The following is a 21,994-nucleotide window of genomic DNA, read 5'->3' as shown; positions in this document are numbered from 1 at the left end:
TCCCAGTGATATTGAATTCACTGGTTGCTGTCAAATACACTCAGATAAAACCAGTAATTGCTGTGCCAGCAAATCCAGGTTGGATGCTTCTTCTCTGGTGACTCACGCCTAGCAGGAAGGGCTGTCAGTTACATCAGTCATTATTTTACCTCACAAACACATTGCTTCTGCTGGGTTGAAAAGATAAATCTCATTAGAGCTGTTACAGTCATGGTAACACAGTGGGGAAAAGAAGCTCTCCCTTTGTTCATCCAGCATAGAGAATGTTCAGATTCTTGCTTTTCAGGTTGGCCTGAAAACAGCAGCTGGTGTGTGAGAACAGCTTCAGTGTGGAATAGCATCCAAGGGGCACAGGGGAGTGGTGGGAGCTGTGGCTGGGTTGGGCAGTGCTGGCTTTGCCCCAAACCTCTGCAAAAGCCAGCCCAGCCTAAGCTGTGCTTTGGTCTCAGGTGGGGGCACTGTGTTGAATTCAGGCAGCAGATGAGTTCATATTTGCTAGAGTGGTACCTTGAAATTAAAGCCCAAATCCCATCAGGAAATACTGTCACTCAAAAATCACCCGTGCTAATGGAGTTACACAGAAATACGCTTTGGTTAATTCTCGCTGGTCCGTGTTTTGGAGCATTATCTCAGTTTGTCCTAATTGACTTGTTCAAGTGACCTCTACTGTTAAATTCTTGCTGCGTGTGATTTGTAGAGGTTTTTGCGTATTACCTTTGGAATTGTAAACTTGCAGAAATCAGATGTAGAAAGTCTGCCTTTAAACTGGTAGTTGAATTTTGGAAGATACTGGCCCTGCACTAAAACACTGAATAATTTATGTAGAACTTCAGCCTTAATAAAAAATTTAACAGCCAAAGTCCAGATATCCAATGCATTTTGGTTTTGCTGGGACATCCTGGCACCACGCCGTGGTTCTGCAGTGCCTTTTCTCCTTGCTGCAATTTATGCTCAGTAAGCTCTTGACCAGGCAGCCCCACCAATTTCTGCTCAGTTCAGTCTTGAACAATTCCAGATACCATAACCATTCTTGGATATTTACTTAATTTTTAAGTAAGTAAGGTTAAAAGGTTAAAGTAGAGGTCTGTTGCGATAGGACACGAAATAAAGACGCTTGACTCCAGTCAGAGGGGAGTAGAAATCAGAAGCTTTATTTACAGTTCATTCAGCCCTTTTATAACATGCTGCACTAAAAGTCACGTTATTTGTCCACAGGACTGACGCCTCCCCCATTGGCTAAGTGACAGAAATGGCAAACAACACCTGTTGTTATGGGAAAGGAATATTGTTTACACAAGGTTGTTTTCAGAAAAAGAAAAACCGTTGAAAAGTTTCCCTTGGGAAGAGCTAGCTCTTCTCAAGCTCAGAAAATACTGGGTCTACAGAGGTCCTCATAAAAGGTTTAAGTAGAGTCATCAAAGCCACATTCATTCTTGTATTCAGAAGCAATGCTTCTGAATATACGCAGAAATTGCTGTTGAAAGAGAAAGTTTCGTAATTGTACTTCCATAGCAAAAAACCTCACTCTCAAATGAGGTGCCTGATTCATGGGGACAGGTAAGAATTATGTTGTAGGGAGTGTTACCAACTTTGACACTGAACGTGCAGGGGTCCTCGTAGAACTTTTGCACATTGAAGCATTATCAGAAGAAGTCCAGAAGTTCAGATGTTGCCTGGCTGTTTTTCTGTAAGGAGAATATAATGTAAACTGAACCACTATCCTGTAACAGATAAGAATAAAGCAAACTAAAGAGAGATTAGTCTGAGAAAAGTCATTAGTGATGTTTATTAAAGTTTTGAGTATCTTCAAATGAGGCTCTTCTGATACGTTACTAATTAGAGTTGTTTTATTCAGAAGGCTTTTCTGCTCTTTGTTTTCATCAAAAGTGATGTTCAGTTATTTTTGGACCGAGACTTTGGTTTATTTGTTTTGGAAAATAATAAAAAAAGCTTTATTATTCACAAGTTATTTAAAGGAAAAGGTTTCACTGGATGCTAAACATCAAATATAGTTTTTCTTTAAAATAGGAAAAGAATCAAGAATTATATCATGTGCTTTGAGATGGCGAACAAACATATGTTTTTAAGTTATTTCAGATGTTTCGTTTTCGTTTTATTCCCAAATAAGTCTTCCTGGTCTGTCATTCTGCCTTTGCAATTCCCACTTCATTATGTCACCATTTCTTCCACTTATCAAACACAGGCTTACCTTTCAAAATGCAGCATAATCCCCGTCTACATTTAAATTACTCAGTTTCTCGTCAACATCCAGCTTCGCCAAGCCAGTGATTATTTTCAGAGCGTCATTTTGCTTATCAGACAAGCCCTTTCATGTTTTGTGCCATTATGCCATTAACAAGAGAGTAAATATCTTCACAGGCAAGATTAGTGGTTACTCCTTGTTTTCCTTTAGCTGCTCTGGTGACCCGTGCCCTGTTCCTAGGGAACCTGTGGGGAGGAGCAAGGCAGGAAAAGAACCGTGGTTGTCACTTCTGAGGGGTGGAGAGTTACAGTCTGCTGAATTCTTGTGAAGGGGATAGAGCTTGGTTAAGGCTTTTTTACAGTTCAATTTCACTGGGACTAACAATCATAAATTCTAGGAGTGTCCCACATATATAAGTATCTTACAAGTGTGGTTGTTAATATGAAATGGGAAATAGTGTCTGCTGTAGTGTTTGGTCCTGCTCTTTGCTCCCTGTCAACATTGGGTAAAAACTGCCTTTGAGGTTGTTATTTATTTGAAAGCTGCGAAGGGCGTTGTTTCAACTTTTTCTTTCTACATTGTGAGTTTATTTGTTAGACTGTAGAGGGGAAGGACTTTCTGAGCTTCACTCAGGTTCCTTCTGTTGTACCTATGGAGAAGGAATTAAGGAAATCCTAGCTTCTTCTTAGCCTCTAAAGGCTGCTGATTCCTACCACTTGTTCTATGAAATGAAATTAATTAAATTTAAAAATCTTTCTGCTGCTATTCATGAATAATCTGCAGTGCATTGCTATATTCAGTCATTTCTAAATGCTTATTGTTTAGCTCATGGACTTCTTAGCAGTCTGTTACCTTTCAGACTTTTTGGGTTGGAGTTTGTATTTGTGCTTTTAACTTGGTCTGTTTACTTTTAGGAAAAGTCAATTTCATCCATGTGTTAATGATAACTTGTTGTGTTGGTGAAATTTTTGAGAAACTTCATTATTATTGTTATTATTACTATTATTAACCAAATTGCCTGCTCTTCCTGGCCTAAAAAAAAAAAAAACAACAACCGTGACTTCAGAGCTTCAGCAGATATCAACAGTGACAATTTACAAGATGTTGTGATTGTTAGCAGTGTCAGTATGATCGGGGTTAAGATTGGTAACTCATTCTTCATACTTGCATGGTTCATGGCTCTTTGTGGAGGTTCAAAGTTAGTGTCTTCATCTGGTATATTCCATGATGTTGAAACCAAAAGCATGAAATAAAGAATGTCATCCTTAGGGTAAAGGCATTTCCATTTAACCAGGTCATAGTGGAGTTTGCAAATGTATTTGATTGCTCTGAGCTTTCTAATTCCACCTGCTCGTGTTTTTGTTTACCTTTTGATACCTTGTATTGCATATTTGTATGTTGATTGTAGTAGATCCTACTAGTGCTCCTGAATAACATCTAATAGTTCTATTTGCTTTTAGAACCTTTACAGATGCACAGACTGTCTGCAGGGATCTGCTGCCTCGTTTGGAGGAGACCCAGGGTGAAGGCATAGAGCCAGCAGGTAAGCATGTAAGAGATGATCATTGGAAATTTGAGCTCTTCTCATATAAATATATATAAAAGTAATACGTTTATTCTAGCAGGTTTTGACTGACAGTTACTCAGGGCTGAGGCAATGAAAGACAATATTAAAATTAAACTGAAGTGAGTCAGGGCAGCTGAGAAATTTTCAGAAATTGTCTGTAAATTTGCGTGGATTTAATGGTTTCTGCCAGTGTTTGTCTGTATTTGAGATGACGTCTAGACAAAAATGAAAAATAGCTTGGTCCCACTGAGAGTCATGCAAACTGTTGGGTTACCTTTGGCATCACAGCCTACTCACCAGCTGTGACCTGGGGAGGATTTGCTGTGCAGTGTAGTGCCTGGAGGCTTTCAAGGGATATCTGTGCTTTGGTCAGTTCTGTGCTGCATCAGAGCACTGGTGTCATTTCATGCAGCTGCAGTGCTGAGTGACTTGCCTGAACGTGCTGCCATGTGGCTTCAAGGAGGTTTGCAAGCGGAACTTTCTGAGGTTCTTTGGAGGGTTTGCAGTCCTAAGAGAACTCCCTGTTGCCTTGGTGATGCTGCTGGTGTCTAAGTGTGCTCATTGAAACGAAGTATTTGTTCTAGGAGAAAACTGAAACAGTAAGAGCAGAGCTGATCTGATCTCTGTAGGAATCCTGCATGCAGATTTTATACATGTGTATAACTACATATCTGTATGGATATATAGTTACTTCTCAACAGGCAGATCTTTAATACACAGTAGGGTTCTTTCCAAGAAGACGACTGCTAGCTGTATGGTTTCAGTGAGCAGGAAGTAAATGTGGATGAATAAAGGCAATAACAAACTTCTGTTTTCAAATTTACAGGATATCTTATTGAACTGTATGAGCCTCATGTTCTCTATGTAGATTGTCACTGAGACTGTGATTCTGCAGAGTGCTTTCTTCTGTGTGCTTGTGAAGGCTCTGACCTGTTTTCCTAAGAATTTTTCTGGGACAGTGGTTAATGCTGTCAGCTCCTTACCTGCTTGTCTCCCAGAGACAAGTTTAGAGAAGTAAGCTGGGCTGTGAAGCAGTGCTCAGGCAGGAATGCACATGTCATCCAGCCACTCCTGCAGAGGTGACCACAGCCTCTGCCACAAAGGTGAGGTGAACAGCTAAGAGTAGAAGCCATTCCAGCTGTCCATCGTAATTTTCCTGCAAACACAAGTCACACCTCATCCATTTCAATTAAGCAGTTCCTTTATTGGTGTTTAAATATGTTTCTAGTTGATGAACCAGGAGCTTACAATTTGTTAGACTTTGTCTTCTATTTGACTTTGGCAATCTGTGGCACTACTTGCTGTCCATTTAAATGGGAAGCAGTGTTTAACTTGGAAACATCACGCTGCTGTGGAGGTGCTGAGTGGTGAAGTTAGGGCTGAATTTCAAAAACTCCTCCCAAAAGATCTTTCATGAGAAAGAAGTTCACTGTCTGGTTGCAGGGGGGTCTACATTGTATGTAGAGGGAAAAGGAGGAGATTCTGATATTTTCTAGTTGTTCAGAACTGACTTCCTCACTTCATAATTGATACATTCTGTAACCTCAGGAGTAAATTTATCTAATGAGGACAACAGGTTGTTTTGAAATTTTTTCCCCATTCCTTTCTACCAACATACAGAAGCTCATTCCTGTGGAAGCAGGCCAGATTTGGGGTTTTCTAATTCATATGTAAATCCAGAGTACCCTTACTGTTGGCAGTGGGCATTATATTGACTTTAAACCAGTGTGAAGTTAGAAGAGAATTCATCCACACTGATTTTATACTGATGGAATCAACAAAATAATTTATGTTGGAAAAGAGCACTGGAGGGCAACTAGGATGTCTTTCTCTCATAGGAAGCCTTGTGGTTTTGTTCAGCTGAGTTTTGAAAACCTGCAGGGATGGAAATTGTACAGCTTCTCAGTTTGTCTTCTTAGGCTGAGTAACCTACTTTGTGAAATCCTTGATCCAGCAAGAATTTTCCTTGCTGCAGCTCATGTCCTTTGCCTCTTGTCCTGCTGCTGTGGGCCTCTTAGAAGAATCTGTTTTCCCTGTAGTACCTGCTTCAGTCTTTAACAAACTGGAGGTAGATTCATTTTTTATCTTCACCAGACTGGAGAAACACAGTTCCTGCAGGGATTTTTGTACATGGTGTGCTCCAGGCCCCTGACTGCCTGGGATTCCCTCTTTTGGGCTTGTGCCAGTTTGCTTGTCAAGATCTCTGTCTTGCACAGTGTCTCAGGAGCAGCCTCAGGAGCACTGAGGAGGGGGAAATAATCCCTTTCCTTGGTCTGCTGGCTATAATCTTGCCGGTGCAGCCAGGGGTGTAGTCAGCCTTTGTCTCCATTGGGGCACACAACTGACTGGCAGCCAACCTGTCCACCAGGACCGTGGGGCTTTTCCTGCTGAGCCAGCTGCCATTCAGCCCCTGCTGTGCCATGGGGCTGTCCTCCCCAGAGTGCAAGACTTGGCTTCACCCCTCTTGAGCTTTCAGGTCATGTCAGTCACTTTTGCCAGTGTGCTGAGGTCCATCCTGATGGTCACCTTGCCTTTTGTCGTGTGGGTCATTTCCTCAAGTTTGCTGTCACCCCTGAAGCTGGTGAGGGTGCCTTCTACTGTCTAAGACAACAGTGCCATCATTGAACAGTGTCATTCTCACAAGTAACTCCTGAAGCATGTCACTTGGAATTGCCTGCTAACAAGACTTAGAATTGCTGACCACTCTTCTTGAAGACTACTTATCCAGTCAAAATTTTTATCCACCTGTTCCTCCAGCTGCAGCTGGTTCAAACCTTCCAAGGATGCTGGGCTATTTAGAAGTTGTCAAAGACTCTGTTAAAGGTAGAATAAGCAATGTGCTGCTGCTCTCACCATGTCAGAGCCAGTCAACTCATCTTGGAAGGCAGGTGGGTTATATTTACCAGGATCAAGTCAAGGGTGGCCATTCTGGCTGGTGTCAGTCACCATGTTACAGCTCAAAGCGATTTCTAGGGGAATTTATTCTATAGCATTTCCATGGACTGGGGTGAGGCTGATTGGCCCTTAGTTTTCTGAATCTTCTTTTTTCTGGTTTTTGAAGAGAGGTGTGGCATTTGCCTTTTTTCTTGTGATGGGGACCTCACCAGACTGCTGTGCTTTCTCAAAGATGACAGAGAGCAGCCTGGCAATGGTTTTGACCTGGTTTCTCAGTGTCCACTCTGAAGGATCCCATCTTGTCCCATCAACTCTTTTGCATGTGACCAGTTTGTGTAAGTGGTCCCTATTTTGATGTTCTGCTACTGTAGGTAAAACATGTCACCTTGCACTAGGCATGGAAGCTCAGGAAGCTTGAGCTTGCCAATAAATACCGCGGTGAAGAAGGCACTGAGAGCATCAGCCCTTTGCATGTCCTGGGTCAGTGAGCTGCCCGCAGTATCACTGCTTCTCCCTTTGGTTGCCACTGTACCTGTAAAAGCCCTCCCTTCTTGTGACTTTTCACATTACTCACCAATTTCAGTTCTGAGTTTTGACTTTCCATTCCTGCATGCCTGGGCAATGTTTCTGTAGTGATGTTTCCTCCTGATTACACCCTCCACATGCTTTCATTTTGGTTCATCGTAATCAGTTTTAGAAGCGTCAGTATTGTTGTGAAGCTTATTTTGTACTTGTCCTGGTGCACCACTCCCTCCACATCAGCTCACGGAAGCATTCTTTGAAGGATATCTTATTTCTTTGATCCACACTGTAGGGGTTCACTGATGTGAAGAGCAGTATATTTTATTGTAATAATGATTGTTCCCTTTTCCTCCCATGAAAAAAGTAGAAGTTTCCATTAATTGAAATATTTTTGTGTGTTTTGGCTAATTTTAAAAGATTTCCTCTGTTTATTGTCTTTCTGTTAGGATAAAATTATTTGTTTGTTGTGGAAAACTGGTGGTATAGCAGAAAACCCTTTTCCTCCCCTAGCTGTGGCAAGGCAAGCCACAGGAGCTGGTTTGTGTGTTTTATTAGAAGAATCACTGTGTGTTTAGGTTGGCTGAGCTTTTCAGGTTCACTTGAAATTCCAAAATTCTGTACCTTTGTTTAATCTGTTTATTGGCACAAGGAGAAGCTTGACACAGACTCAGACTCTAAACAGTGTGTACTCAGCTCCAGCTTTTACTAAAATTAAGTTAATCTGTCAAGGTCACAGACATCTTGAAGAAAAGTAAAAAATAGTGAGAGGAGGAGCGGAGTATTTCTGTTGTCAGCAGGATGTGATGGCATCATAGCTGTGGAATCTGGGATGATGACTGACAGAAATGCCTCCAGCAAAGACCTGAATTCCTTCTCTCGTCATTAGGGCAGAGTGATGTTTTGCAGCATCTGGCATATGATCAAGAAACTGTTTTGTGAGTTAAATCTGACTGATTTTCATGCAGAAGTTAAATTACTGGTTTACTTCTTGCATCGCAGGGCACATCTATGGAATATCACTTGGAGTTGCTCACATCATGCAGCAGGGCCATTCCACAATCAGCCTGTCTGTTTTTCTGTCTGAAAGGTGAACTTGGGTCTTTTGCATTCTATGTGACTCTCAGGGCTGTTCTTCCATAAACATCTGGATTAATTTACATTCTCAAATCCTTTCTGGCGGTCACCAGAATACTTGCAGGTCAGGTAGTGAACAGAGAGAAGGTTTCACTAATGATACTAGCTTTAAGCTGTAGGGTTAGTGTATTTCTTTTGTCTTTGTTTTTTTAACTACTACACAGTCTCCTTCATGTATCCCAGAGGTCCAGCAGTTTCAGCCAGGTGGATTATTCATGAAAAAATATTTTAAAAAAACCCAAACAAAAACAACAAACAAACAACCCAACCCCCCCCCCAAACACCCCCCCCCCAAAAAAAACCCCAAAGAACCAAAAAACCAAAACCAACCAAACCAACAAAAACAAACAAACAAACAAACAAAAACAAACAAAAAAACCACAAAACCAAAAACTTGTTATCTGTTTGTCTGTTTAAGGTAATTTTTGAGATCTGGGCTTGTACCATGTCAGAACTTCCCATTGTACATGGTGGAAGGAATAAGCTGGCCGTTAAAAATTTCAAAATGTGTAATGTGTTCTATGTTGTGCATCATTTCAAACTTGGTAGAAAATATTTGAGTAACAAGTGTACTTTTATGCCACAGTATTCACATGTAAATGGTTCATAAGTTTAGGATTGTGTTGTAAAAGATCAGTTGAAAACTGCAAGTGCCTCTTTTAAGTGGTTCTTAACTACTTTTATTCCTCCTGTAAAGCTGAAGATTTACACTTTAGTTTCCATCTTAGTGGGGAAACTGCCTACCTAAAATCCCAGGTATTTAGATCAGCTTTTCTTAGAACTGTTCCCAAGACAGGCTGCAGTACATTCATCCTCTTATAACTTATGAATGAGATTACCCAAGCCATCTCTTCCTTCAGCAGGGAAGACAGTGAAACATGGAAAATAAAGTTTGATCATGGAGCTTTTTTCCTTGGAGGAGAGTGACATAAGGGAAAAAAAATGTCCTTCCAGAGCCTCAAACAGTGACAGTCCAGATTTTATTACCTGAATAAAATCTCTGCTCTTTTTGTTTTATCTGACAACATAGCCTTCTTTAAGCAGAAATCTTTTTGCAACATCTCTGACATTCAGAATTCATATAAGGACATGAGCCAAGGTCACGTGGTAGTGGATGAAAAAGCGTTTTGAGTATGAAGTATAATGCAGGTAGCAGGAATTATGGAAGAAAGAGGAAAGGAACAACTACCCTTTGCTTGCATACAGAAAACTTTCAGTGGCATGAAGTGCTTTGAGCTGGAGTGCTGGGTTTTTTCCTTCTACCCTGTGAAGCTATAGTTGTAGAACATACCAATGCTTATAGTATATATGGAGGGGTTTTATTCTGATCTCCACTTTGGTTTCAGGAGGTACTGAGTTGATTTCCAGCCTGGACATTGCAGTATAACTTTCAGATGCTACGAGGCAGAACACCTGTTTTACTTCTCCCAGGGTTTATAATTGATGCATTTAGTATTTAGCCAGGCATTCCTTGCCAGGCGCTTTATACAAAGAATGAGCCCTCTGCTCAAAATCCCTCTGCGAACTGACAGAGGAATTTATTGTTCATGCCCCGTTGTTTTTACTAGCTCTGGGGACAGACTGAATAGATTTTTAGAATTCTTTGGCTTATCAAGATTTCAGAACTGTTTTGAGATTTAAGTTCTACCTGCAAGTGCATGTGAAAGCAAATACTGAATGGGCATTCAGGTTTATATTTGTTTGTGCTGTATCTGGAGTACTGTTGAGGTGATGCACAGACTCTCTGAATTCTGATTCTGTTCTTTGTCTTTGATACGAACTAAAGATGCCTTTTTAACACCAGAAAAATCTGCATAAGGAAAACAAACGAAAACCCAGCTTTCAAGTACAATTTCGGTTTCTATGTATAGATATTTCAGGGATTTGATTGATTTTCATTATTCTCTGGGAACTGTGCTGTTAGCTGCTGCACATCTGAAGTGAAAAGACACTATTAATGAAACTTCTGTAATGTTGTTATAGGAATGTTGCTAATGTTTTCAGTTTCCTTCAAGAAAGGTACTCTTTATTCAGGAACGTTTTTAATACATGGACCAGAATGTTGTATTTTAGCTCTGTATGGTATGATTTTTTTTTTTTTTTGGAACAGAGCAGTCACCTACCTGTGTCCAAGCACACCTGCAATCCCTGACACCTTTGTTTTAGAAGCTAGAACATCTACATATAGAGCTTTTCATCTGGGTTTTGGTGTGTCACTGCAGACAATAAACATTTGGATTAACAATAGCTTCTATCTCTGACAGGCCTTGCCTCTCATCCTTTTCACACCTGCATTGGGGTTAAGTGCAGAAACAGCTGCTTTGCCTTCTCAACTCAGAAAGTATTTATTGGGTGCTACTGCTTACACTTTGATAAAGTCTGTCTGCCTAGACTCCTTCAGAGCTATTTGTTTCTAAACTGTCTGGACTTAGGATGCCCTTTCTCCGCTGACCTAAGCACAGCTCCACACCCATGTTTTGAAAATCATTATGTGCAATTTACACCTGAGAAAATGAAGGTTCGTGGAGATGAAGCAGCTTTGTTTGTACTTATTGTTGTCATTAGCCCCTTCTGTTTGTCAAGAGAACAATGCAAATCTGCCAGCCAGGAGCAGGAATGGGAGGAAATGTTTGTGAGCTTACAGTAGTTTCTTGCTCTTGGTGCAGACTGCAAGCCAGACTTGAGGGAGGCTGCAAGTGTGTTCTAAAGCACTGGTGCGGGTCCAGCTACGGCTGATGTGTTCCTGTATTGCCACAGGTGCTCAGGGAGGCAGTTCCCAGGTCCCTGAAGCAACTAGAATAGCATTGGAGAGGGATGTGATGCAGGTTGTATTTTTGAACACTCCCAAACTGCTCTTTTTCAGTCACTGAGGTGGCAGGAACCTGCACAGATACTAACTGAGCTTGCATTACAGTTTTTGCTTTCCATAGGTGCACTAAAATACTATTATGTTTATTAACTGGTATAAGGAATTACAAAAAGTACTGTTTGCTGTTACTCTTAATTCTGACAAACCCAAGCACTTTGGTCTGAAATGTTTTCACCAGATCACTGTAGAATATATCCATTTTTTTATGCCGATGTTAAAAAAATTGCTTCATTTATGAACGTAAATCTAAGGAAAAAATGTTCTTAAAATGTTCTTGTGCTGTTTTGTTCATAAGTATGGGAACTGTTTGACAGGGGAGTCGTGGGAGGGTTGTGCTTTCCTTGTGAGAACTCACCTGAATTTTGCCAACTTATCCTAGATCCTCTAAGGAGTGTATTCATTGCAGGGTTTGCAAGAGCCAAGGAGAGTCTTTGAGGCAGACATTTCTTGTGAATGCCAGGGACTGTCCCAGGCCTTGGCACCTGTGGTGTGAGCCAAGTGACATTTTTTGGTGCTGTGCATCTTTGTCCTGTCAAAGAAGGGGAGAAAAAACTACAGGGAGAAAAAAGTGGATGGTATAAAGACAGGGTGAGGAAGACAAGGGCAGGAGATGAAAAATGGAACCAGGGTGGGACAGGAGTGAGTGGAATGGACACATCAGAGCATGGGGCAGATGACTGAGGGGAAAACTGTGGGAAGTAGTGAGGAACAGGGACAGGATGAGGGAGAATAGCTGGAGGGGCAGGGGGGAGGGAAGAGTTCTAGCGCACAAAAAGAGCTTGCATACTGAACAGGGGCAGAGGTTCGTATCTTTTGGATCTCTTTAGCCTTCTGATTCACCGTCTACTCCGTTGGCACAAGGGGGAGCGCAGAGCTGAGCAAACAGATTCTTCTGGAACTGGGGGTGTGCCTACAACACACAGATCATCAACATATTTCTGTATGGCGCTCTTTTCAAGATGCAGAACAAAGTATAAGAAGTAATTATTTCTTTTTCTACACGGTATATTTAGTAATAAGAAAATTGGAAAGCCTTTCTCTCAGGAGGTGGGAAATGCAAGACTTGTGCTTAGTCCTGTGGTCTTTATTCTGTCCTGTTGTCTTCTGGTACACAGTCAGGTGGTATTTTTCAATTACACATTACCTTGACAATGGTGCTTTACCTTCCAGAGTCCCTGTGGACTTCTTTTGCTGATGGCAGAGTCAGACTGAGAATAGATAACTCATGCCCACAGACCCCCATAACAGTTCATCAGATGTTCAAGGAGAGCCTGGAAAAATATGGATCCCTTTACGCTTTGGCCAGCAAAAAGAATGGAAAATGGGAGAAAATAACTTTTTCAGAATATTATTGCCTCTCTAGGAAAGCGGCCAAGAGCTTCTTGAAGGTAGGCACAGGAAACAAAACCAATGCCTTTAATCCTTTTGTCCCCTTTAAAAGCCAAACCACAAACTAACAAAAAAACACCAACCCCAAACTATATTAGAGCTTTTTTGCATTGCTTGAAGATAAGTAGTCATATTCTTTATTGAAATGATAATGATGAAAATGAGTTTTGGTTAGGGGTAACACTGTTGTCAGGGAACCTTGACTGCAGGTGAGGAGCTGCTGTGTTGCACCTTGTCTCTGGGACATGGGTGCAGAGCTCAGCATGAGGTCCTGAGATCAAAAAAAAAAAAAAATAGGGGAAAACTACTATCCTGAATTTGATGTGATAAGGACAATCTTTAAAACATTCTAAATATAGGGTAATATTAGTACTCATTATGCTCTTGTTCAAATCAAAATATTCTGGGTCTTGGGCCTTTCTTGGCAGCAGCGTTCAACTAGACAGGAGGAGGTAATGCAAAATTCACATCCTGTTAATTGCTGATAAATACCAGTTTGCTATGGATGCCAAAACGTGCCTTCACATGCCGTGTCAATACTATAATAATAAATTCAACGTTTCCGTGGTTTGTATTTGTGTGTATATTTCTCTCCCATGGGCCTGTATTATATAACCTTTATGTATATTATTTTTCAGCTTGGTCTTGAACGATTCCATAGCGTAGCAATCCTTGGATTTAATTCTCCAGAATGGTTCATCTCAGCTGTTGGAGCTATTTTTGCTGGGTAAGATATTTTTGGGGGGGGTTAATTTTTGAGGGGGATTTGGGGACTTCTGTTTTGCTAGGTCTGGAAATGTATCAAGTCAATATTTTGTGTTTTATCTTGGAAGTTGTGTTGCTACTGATTGATGTGTTCAGCAATCTGCTGGAGTCTCATATCCCAGAGAGTCCAGACACTCATAAATGGATCCTGTTTGCCATGGACTTAACCATGGCAGTCACACAGAAGCTGTTGTACAGGATTTTATCAATGGAAGATGTGGGAAACAGATGAGAATCACAGTTTTATTTTAATGATAATAATAAAATATTAATGATATCCACAGTAAAATATATTCAAGCAGATGAAGTAACAAGTGAATATTAGCTACACTGATTTCTTCTGTCCTGATACCTGTTAATTTGGATTTTACTTCTTAAACTGTTCTGTACCAATGAAATCTAAATTGGTATCTGTGCACAGCTTGAACAAAAGGAGGACATAAGTGGGGATGTTTCTACCACTTCCTGACCTGACTCCAGTGTAACCTTAAGTGGGTTAAAACACTGAGTCCTAGCCTACAGAATCTTCTACTGAGCAGTTCAGAGACTAGTTTTTGCAATGTGCGTAAATCAGAGATTCACGGACATCTGAAAATGTGAAACAAACATTAGAGCTGTCCTGCTGTTTGCTTCCAGATCTTCATACCCCTTCAGGTTTCATCTGATCTTTGATTATTATTCTCTTGTGATATTACATGCATGTGTATGTGTCTGTATGCATATAAATGTATGCTCTTCTATATAAAAATCTTTTGATGCAGAGGAATTGTCACAGGAATATATACAACAAATTCTCCAGAGGCCTGTCACTACATTGCTCATGACAGCAAGACCGATATCATGGTTGTAGAAAATCAGAAACAGCTGGACAAAATAATGCAGGTACAAGGTGGCTGAATGATTACTGAAAAGCCACAATTTTTCATTTCTCCGTGCTATATTGGTCCCAAATACCATGTTCACTCTCAGTGTCATGAAAACTTTCTTTGTGAAGTGTGTGTTGTTACTCAGAAATCTGGTATCTGGTGTTAGAGCTCATGGGTGACTCTGCCCCTCTGCAGTGTCTGTGGCTCCAGCAGAGTGCTCATTGGATGGTTCACTGCAGGCTTACCTGAAAAAACCCACATTTTTATCCCATGTTTTTACTGTCACCACCTGATTCTGTTTGGAAAAGCACAGTCCACTTGAATGGAAGAGATTATGCTGACACAGGTTTGTGAAGGTCTGCCATTTCAATATTAAGGATGTCAGTGTTCAGAATTTCCTCTTTCCAAGGTATCATCTTTTCCTGCTGGTACTATCAGCCATTAAGGCTCTTGAGTTTCCTGTACTTTGGTAGCATCATGGTTACCATGAGACAGACCTTAGTGAGGAAACAGGAGCCTCCTTCAGTGAACAGTCTCAATTTTGACAGAACTCTTGGGCAGCTGGGCCCGCCTTTCAGCAACAGTGCCAGATGGAAAGACCAGTTTGATAGCAAGGTGACTTGGGAGAGGAGCACAGGCAGCCCTTGGGAAGGGCTTGTCTTTCTCAGTTACGGAGGGAGGCCTGTGGACTCATACTTGCACCCAACGGCGCTGTTTGCTGAAGCAGGAGGGCCCTCCACGATGGAGCTTTCTGCCAAAACCTGCAAGAGAGAAAATATGCAGTGGGTTTTTTCAAGTGTATTTCATGTGACTTGTTCATTAATTACTTTGTATTTTGTAGTTGTGTTTTATATGCAATATGGAGGAAGAGAGATTTTTGTAAGTATTCTGTAAAAACACACAGTCAGACGAGCCTTCTTGCAGTGTCACTGACACAATGCCAGGCTATGCTGTTGTGAACATGGAGAGAAGAATCCAAATGGGACAACTCGAGGGGTTTGGTTCATGCACATCATTTAGAATAAGAGAGCTCTGCTCAGCACTGGTTTATCCAGCAGAGGGTATTTTTGAAGTTTTTTTTCTGGAACCCAAGACTGAAATAATAACGTCTCAATTGCTATCCTTCTAATAATATGTACATACTGGCTACCATCAAGGCACTACTTTTGTATTGGCAAAATTCAGTTCAAAATGTGATTAACTGAAAGACATCTGTGAGGCATGGGGTGCCACAGAATTCAGTGAAATCAATGCTTCCTGCAGGCCACACGAAGCACAAAAACCCCTTGCTATCTGCCTGTAAGCCTGCAGCTTTGTGTTTTTATTTATCCTTACAGTGTGCATACAGCTTCCTTTGCTTTTTTCCTTAAGGAAGTTGAACTTTTTTTAGCACCTGAACGTCAGTTTTCGCTGAGGGACTTCATTGGTAGTCACAGGCCAGGGTGAGCTTTTAGCTTGACCTGCACCGTTCCTTTATGTGCCCTTTTGTGTGTTATGAGAAAGGATGCTGAGGAGCCATTTCTGGTGAATTTTTCATTTTTTAAACCTTTTGACTGAAACCAGATTTTCTGGGGCAAACTGTGCAGTCTGTGTAGACTCCTCCGTCCGCTCTAGTTGAGCTAGTTGGTGATGAGTTTAGGGGAGAATATTTGGAGGTGGAGGGAAATGGGAGGTTTTTGTGCCTATCAAGCCATTACAGTTTTGCCAGCATTTGAGTGGATAAAAGCCCACACAAGACATGAATAATAAATAATAACTTTGTTTTTAAAAATGCAACAGATCTGGAATCGCTTGCCACACTTGAAGGCTGTGGTGCTATATAAGGACTCCATTGCAGAGAGACATCCAAATTTGTACATGGTGAGTGAATACTAGAAAAAAAGGCATAACCAAATAACTTATGGGGTAAACCCGTGTGTTATCAGTTAATGCACGGGGTATTATTTATTTGATAAATTTCTACTGTGATTATCTACCATTTAGAATGTGTTGCTGTGTCCCAGCAAGCACATTCAAAAGGTTTATCAGCTTTTTCTCTTTAATTTACGTTTGATACTTCATATTTAAGAGAAGAGATACATTGCTTTACTGTCTGTCTCATGTCTTCCTGATCTTTAACTTCACCGGGTTATTGAAACACCTGTAATTTTTAGGTGGGAACGTGTACTCTCAAATGGTGAAAAATGAAAGTTGCTCCCTGGTGCTTGTGAATTCAGGAATTTTTTAAAAAATCCAGTATTTTAACTGGACTACAGATCATCAGCTGCAGGAAAAATATATTGAAGAGAAATATAATGTATTGAGTATATAAAAAACCTAATGAACAGTGAACAGCATAGAAAAATATTTTAATACTTGTCATTTTGACAATCTGATAAGAAAAAAGTCTTCTGTGCTTTTTTGTCTTGTATATAACTTAATAATAAACTGCTACTCTTTCAATAGTGTACATGTTGTTATAGAGCATGCCTTGCATCTTGTGCAATAAAAATGTTAATACGAAGATGATCTTACTATTTAAAAAGATTAGGTGGTAGCATTTCATTCTTGAACAACTTGCACTTAACTGAAATCTAAATGTGTGACAGTTGCTGTATTTTTAAACACAGGTTCAGTGTTCAGGTATCATGTTGGACATTTTCTCAGAGGAGCAGGGTAGCTGTGAGTGTCTCACAGTTGCCATAATTTATGTCATCTAAAGGAAAAATCAGAGATCAGATCACCAGAGGCGGCAGTGATTGTTGCTGAGGCGTGATGCAGAGCCAGACACCAGCCCACGAGGCGCTGGATGAAAGGGATTTGTGCCATGTGCAGAGCTGGCTGAGCAGTGCATGTTTCCAGAAGACAAATGCAGAGTCAGGAGTGTGCTGTGGCTGTTTCTGTACCTTCCACACCCGCTGGAATGCCAACACCATCTGTTGCAGGTGCTGTTCAGTAAACAAAGCCTGGGCAACAGATTCTCAGTGATCAATGCATTCAAGCGGGAGAATACAGTAAGGTCAGGAAAGCAGGAACAACTGCTTAGTGACATACAATTACATCCTTCACACCACCAGGCTTTCCAGGAGCTTGTGAAATTGATGCAGCCACGTTCTGTGGGAAGGGATAGAATGTTGCTACAGAGCTGTGCAGTGTCTCTCTTTTCACAGATGTGATTTGTTGGAAGATAGTATACAACTGATGAATAATCCTAGAACAGCCTTGCCACCCCAGAAAAGGAGATTAAGGTGCTGCAGAGGCTGACTATTGTAATCTTAGTAGCCCAGTGGCAATGCCAGAGGTCTGAAAGAAGAAATGAACTACCCTCAAACAGAGGCTCTCCTTTTTTATCTCTATTTTTCTCATCATCCCCATAACTGCTTTGTGGTCCGAGATACAGCTCCAAGAAATCGCTGAAAAATGACGGTGCTGCACCTTGCATTTAAATAACACAACTTCTGTAGCACAGTATGAATCGCATGATTGCAATGGGAAACTTTGGTTATCTATTTTCTTAAAAAATACTGTGATACTCTGGTTTCCAATTAGCATTGCAATCAACGTTACACTTAATAGCACATCGGGGGTGTGCAACCAAAGTATTGAGGAGCAACCCATATAATACAGAGGAGCAAGTTCAGGATTCTTCTAGGCCAGTTTGCGTGGCACAAAAGCCCAGTGTCATAAAAGTTTTATCTCACTCTAGAATGAGCTAAATTTGAGTGGAAGTTGTGACCAGCATCATATGCTGTTTCCTATAAAAGAGCACATAATTCGGGCAAACATTCACACATCTAGATAATTACGCTTTTGCAAAGAAGCTTCCATTCAATTGCTTTATAGTTATATTTATATTAGTGTGCCGTGAATTATAGATGAGCTCACACAAGTGTACTCTTAAAAATGATGCGTCCAGATTCCTTTAAGTAATGCTCAAAATCATTCTTAGGGTGTGAGAGTGTAACAGAGTTTTAGCCTCCGTGACTTATCCATAGTATCCACGTTGGAGGAGGAACAGTAGTACTATTCCTTCTTAGGCTTTGAAAAGACGCATGGCAGCACAATTTTAGATAGTCTGTTTGCAATTCACACATTAAGCTCTAAGATAGATTCACCATATTTCTTCCATAGGTAGGGTCTGGGGAAACTTGCCTTGGACACGTGTTCAGAACAAGGCACTGAAATGTTCTAACATTTTTGAGACAGGAAAGATGCGGTAGTGTGTCAGTTTTTAAGAAGCCATTTGGTATCTTGTATTTTCTGTTCCGTGTTCTAGATGGAAGAGTTTCTGGAGCTGGGAGGTGATGTCTCTGACAGTACTTTGGATGACATTATTAACTCCCAGAAGCCGAATCAGTGCTGTGTTCTGATATACACCTCCGGAACTACTGGGAAGCCAAAAGGAGCCATGCTGAGTCATGACAATGTAGGTACTTTAGGCTCTTCCTGTAGCACAGAAACTGCAAGGTGTGAGGATATTTGTTCCTGTGGTTTGAAATGGCTGGTACATCCAAGAGCCCTGAAATGATTTTGCTTTTACAGCATGAATAGTGTATTGCAAAGCAATGTCCAAAGTGCAGTCAGCTATTTCTGGTAAAGTACAAGCAAGGTAAAGAATGAAACTCCAAACAACACTGTTAAAAACTGTTCACAAAGTTGAACAGTTCTTTATGAATTTGAAATTTTTATTTACTGTATTTCTTGAGAGATCTAATGCATGAGTTCATAAATATAATTCACAGATTGCCATAAAGTCCCTCAAGTGGTGTCATAGGTCACTGTGAGATGAACAAATCATATATATCAGCCAGCTACTATCAAAACAGCCTGATGCACCACTTTTTATTAAAATTGGGGGTAGATGTGTGGGCTTTTTCACTCTGGTGTTTTTTGTTCCTGGACTTGTGTGTAGGTTTCTATGTCTGTCACTGGAGGATAATACAGCTCCAGTGCTCAGTGCTGGTGCTGACAGTAGCCTTACCTGCGTTGTTGCACACAGAAAATTTCCAGTTATAGACAAAAGCAAAGTTGTTTGCTAAAAGGACTTTCCACAGATGTTTGCTTGGAAAGATACATAGTCGGTGGGTGAGCAGGAGTGGAAGGTGGTAGGGAGCCTTTCTGAATACACCGAGAATCTGTGAAAAGGGATGGACTAAGTTGAGGCCCCACCCCTTAAAATAAAGCAGAAATTACTGCAGACTTGCACAATGTGGAAACAGCAATTCACCCAAATGCAGGGAATTAGTGCAGTAGTACCTGGAAGCAGAACATAATGAACTTGGGAGAGAAAAGACTGATTTGATGTTGCAAATCTATGCTCTTCTATCTCAAAGGAGTCTGGTGTCATTTCCATGCCAGCTGCCAAACTATTCTTGGCTGCTGATCACAAACAGGCTATTTTTATGTTGACAAACGGTGGAAAGCATGCCATGCCTGTAGCTCTGCTGCTGCCTTCTTTAGTCAAAGATGTTTGCCACTGTTCATGTGCAAAACCAGTGCTGAATCAGACCTGCATGATCCTCACAGATCTGCTGTGAGTGTGCCTGTGTGAGGCTTGGAGTAAAAGCAATGGATACAGACACATCTTAAAGACATCCTGTTCTTTCTACTGTGTGAGTCTCCCTTAGCCGCTTGTCCATTGCTGCCACCTAAATTTGGATGGCCTGGCAGCATGCTGCTCCTTAAAACCCTCTCTTGAGAATCTCTATTTCCTTAGGCCAAGCCTGCACTTGTACCTTCTCGTTGGTTACAAAGGAGCTGGCAGGAACATGCTGTGATAACAGGAATACATGTGATTTGTGTCTGTACTCTGCCATCTTGAATACTCTCATTCCCGTATCTTGTACCACCCGGCCTAGATGACAGACTCCTCTGAGAAAGAGCTGTTTCTTTTTGTTGCTTGGGGGTTTTTTTGGGGGGTGTTGTTTGTTTTGGTTCTGATTTTTGTGCACATGTATCTTCTTCACAGTCAGTCACACCATCACATATATTTATGGGTCTTCCATATGCTGTGTTCTAATGATGAAGATATGCAAATTTGGCATCCTTGAACTCCATCTTCTGAGATAAAGTGGGAAATGGGAAGAAGGGGGGAGAAACATCATCCAGGCTCACTAAGAAGAGAAGCAACACAGCTTCAAAAGTATTAATGTGTGTGCTGCCTCTCATGAGAGGGGTGGGTGTGCATCTGTCACCTGGGAGCCCCAGAGGAGCAGAGTACAGCTGCTCTCTTCCTCTTGAGTGCTTAGCCAGGGGATGATCAGTACCGGGCAATGAGCTTGTGGCTGATACTAAATTGTCCTCTGAGCTCACTGATCACTGAGTATTTATTATTCTTTTTCTAACTTGCAGAGACAGCACTGGTGGATGGTGCCAGTTTAATAGAAAGTCTGCATAGCTGGAGAATTGCAAAGGAAGGGACGGATCAATTTGTTTGTCACCCATCCAGCCCATGGCTGCCTGGCTCAGTGTGTCTCTAGGGCATGGGGATCTGCTGGTGTTCACAGCCCGGTCAGGCAGCACAAATGCTGTACTTACTTAGGATATCTGCACCTCTGTATTGCTGCAAAGGTCATCTAGCTTTTGGCAGTGTCCCCATGTCACTGACAGTCTGGTGTGTGGTCAATATTGCAATGTCTTTCTGTGGGCACAGATTTTTCACAGTTTTGTTAGCTTAACAAGAGGAATCTTAGTTTGTGTTAAGAGGAAAAAAGGGAAAAAACCCGAACCAAAATCCCCACCATACCTAATGTGTTTTATCATTTATTTAAACAGATAACTTGGACATCAGCCCATTGCAGCAGAGCAGGGGATATGCAACCTGCTGAGGTCCAACAGGAGTCTATAGTCAGTTATCTCCCACTCAGCCACATAGCTGCACAGATCTATGACCTGTGGACTGGAATCAAATGGGGAGAGCAAGTTTACTTTGCTGAGCCAGATGCTCTAAAGGTACCTTGTCTTGTATTGCATCTAATTAAGTTTGCACTTCTTTTTCTTAGAAAACATTCCAAGGAGAGAATATGATATTTCAAAAGTTGTAGAGGATGAAGATTGAGAGTCCACTATTGTAAGAGCTATGGAAAAATAAAGCTCATTGTATTTGTGATCCAGTGCTCTAGATTCCAATTAAAATATATAATTCCAATCCATAAGGTTCTTTTTAGGCAAAAGAAGTATAAGCAGATTTTGCAGACAAGGGAGGCAGGAGGAACTAAACCACGTGTGTTTTTCCTCCTTGTGTTTGCACCTCCCCCGTCGCGTCAGACCTGACACATATTAGGGCGTATGGCTAACTGAAGTGGGCTCAGCAGCTCTTCTTTAAGTCCTACGCATTTAGTGATGTTCTACAGCACTAAACACTCAGGTTCTACATCACCAAACCACTTTATCTCTGCTGTGTGCCTTTTGTTGGAATAATTTAATTATTGTAACAGGGCAGCTTGATCAACACCCTAAAAGAAGTGCAGCCAACATCTCACATGGGAGTTCCCCGAGTATGGGAGAAAATCATGGAGAAGTTAAAGGATGCTTCTGCTCAGTCAGGATTTATGAAGAAGAAAATGCTGTCCTGGGCTATGTCACTTAGCTTAGAGAGGAACCTGAACAGCTCAAACAGGTATGTAGTACAATGAATGAGATTTCCAGCAAACTGGAAGTAGCAATTTGCTTGTAATAAACCATGAAGCCTCAGTGAGACTCTTTGTATAAGTGGGTAAAATTTGATTTGGCAACACAGCAAATACAGTGCAAGGTGGAGGGTGTAGTTATCAGTTATTATTGATGTCAATTACTTCACAATAAAG

The 21,994-nt window shown here is 41.1% G+C and overlaps 1 protein-coding gene across 1 annotated transcript in view; it reads left to right on the top strand.

The window, feature by feature from the left end:
- ACSBG1 (acyl-CoA synthetase bubblegum family member 1) overlaps positions 1-21,994 on the top strand; it is a 35,967-nt gene that overhangs the window by 5,405 nt on the left and 8,568 nt on the right. Inside the window, exons 2-9 of the mRNA XM_066195884.1 lie at positions 3,664-3,746; positions 12,361-12,578; positions 13,218-13,306; positions 14,106-14,226; positions 15,990-16,070; positions 18,466-18,615; positions 20,964-21,140; positions 21,626-21,807. Of these exons, the coding sequence (XP_066051981.1) occupies positions 3,664-3,746; positions 12,361-12,578; positions 13,218-13,306; positions 14,106-14,226; positions 15,990-16,070; positions 18,466-18,615; positions 20,964-21,140; positions 21,626-21,807 (1,101 nt within the window). The remainder of the gene's footprint in view (positions 1-3,663; positions 3,747-12,360; positions 12,579-13,217; positions 13,307-14,105; positions 14,227-15,989; positions 16,071-18,465; positions 18,616-20,963; positions 21,141-21,625; positions 21,808-21,994) is intronic.

Source organism: Chamaea fasciata, unplaced genomic scaffold (assembly GCF_029207755.1).
Source record: "Chamaea fasciata isolate MVZ Bird 193981 ecotype frontalis unplaced genomic scaffold, bChaFas1.0.hap1 SCAF_14, whole genome shotgun sequence".
Lineage (NCBI taxonomy): Eukaryota > Metazoa > Chordata > Aves > Passeriformes > Sylviidae > Chamaea > Chamaea fasciata.
The sequence above is the reverse complement of the archived record's forward strand: the minus strand, read 5'-3'. Positions and strand labels throughout refer to the sequence as shown.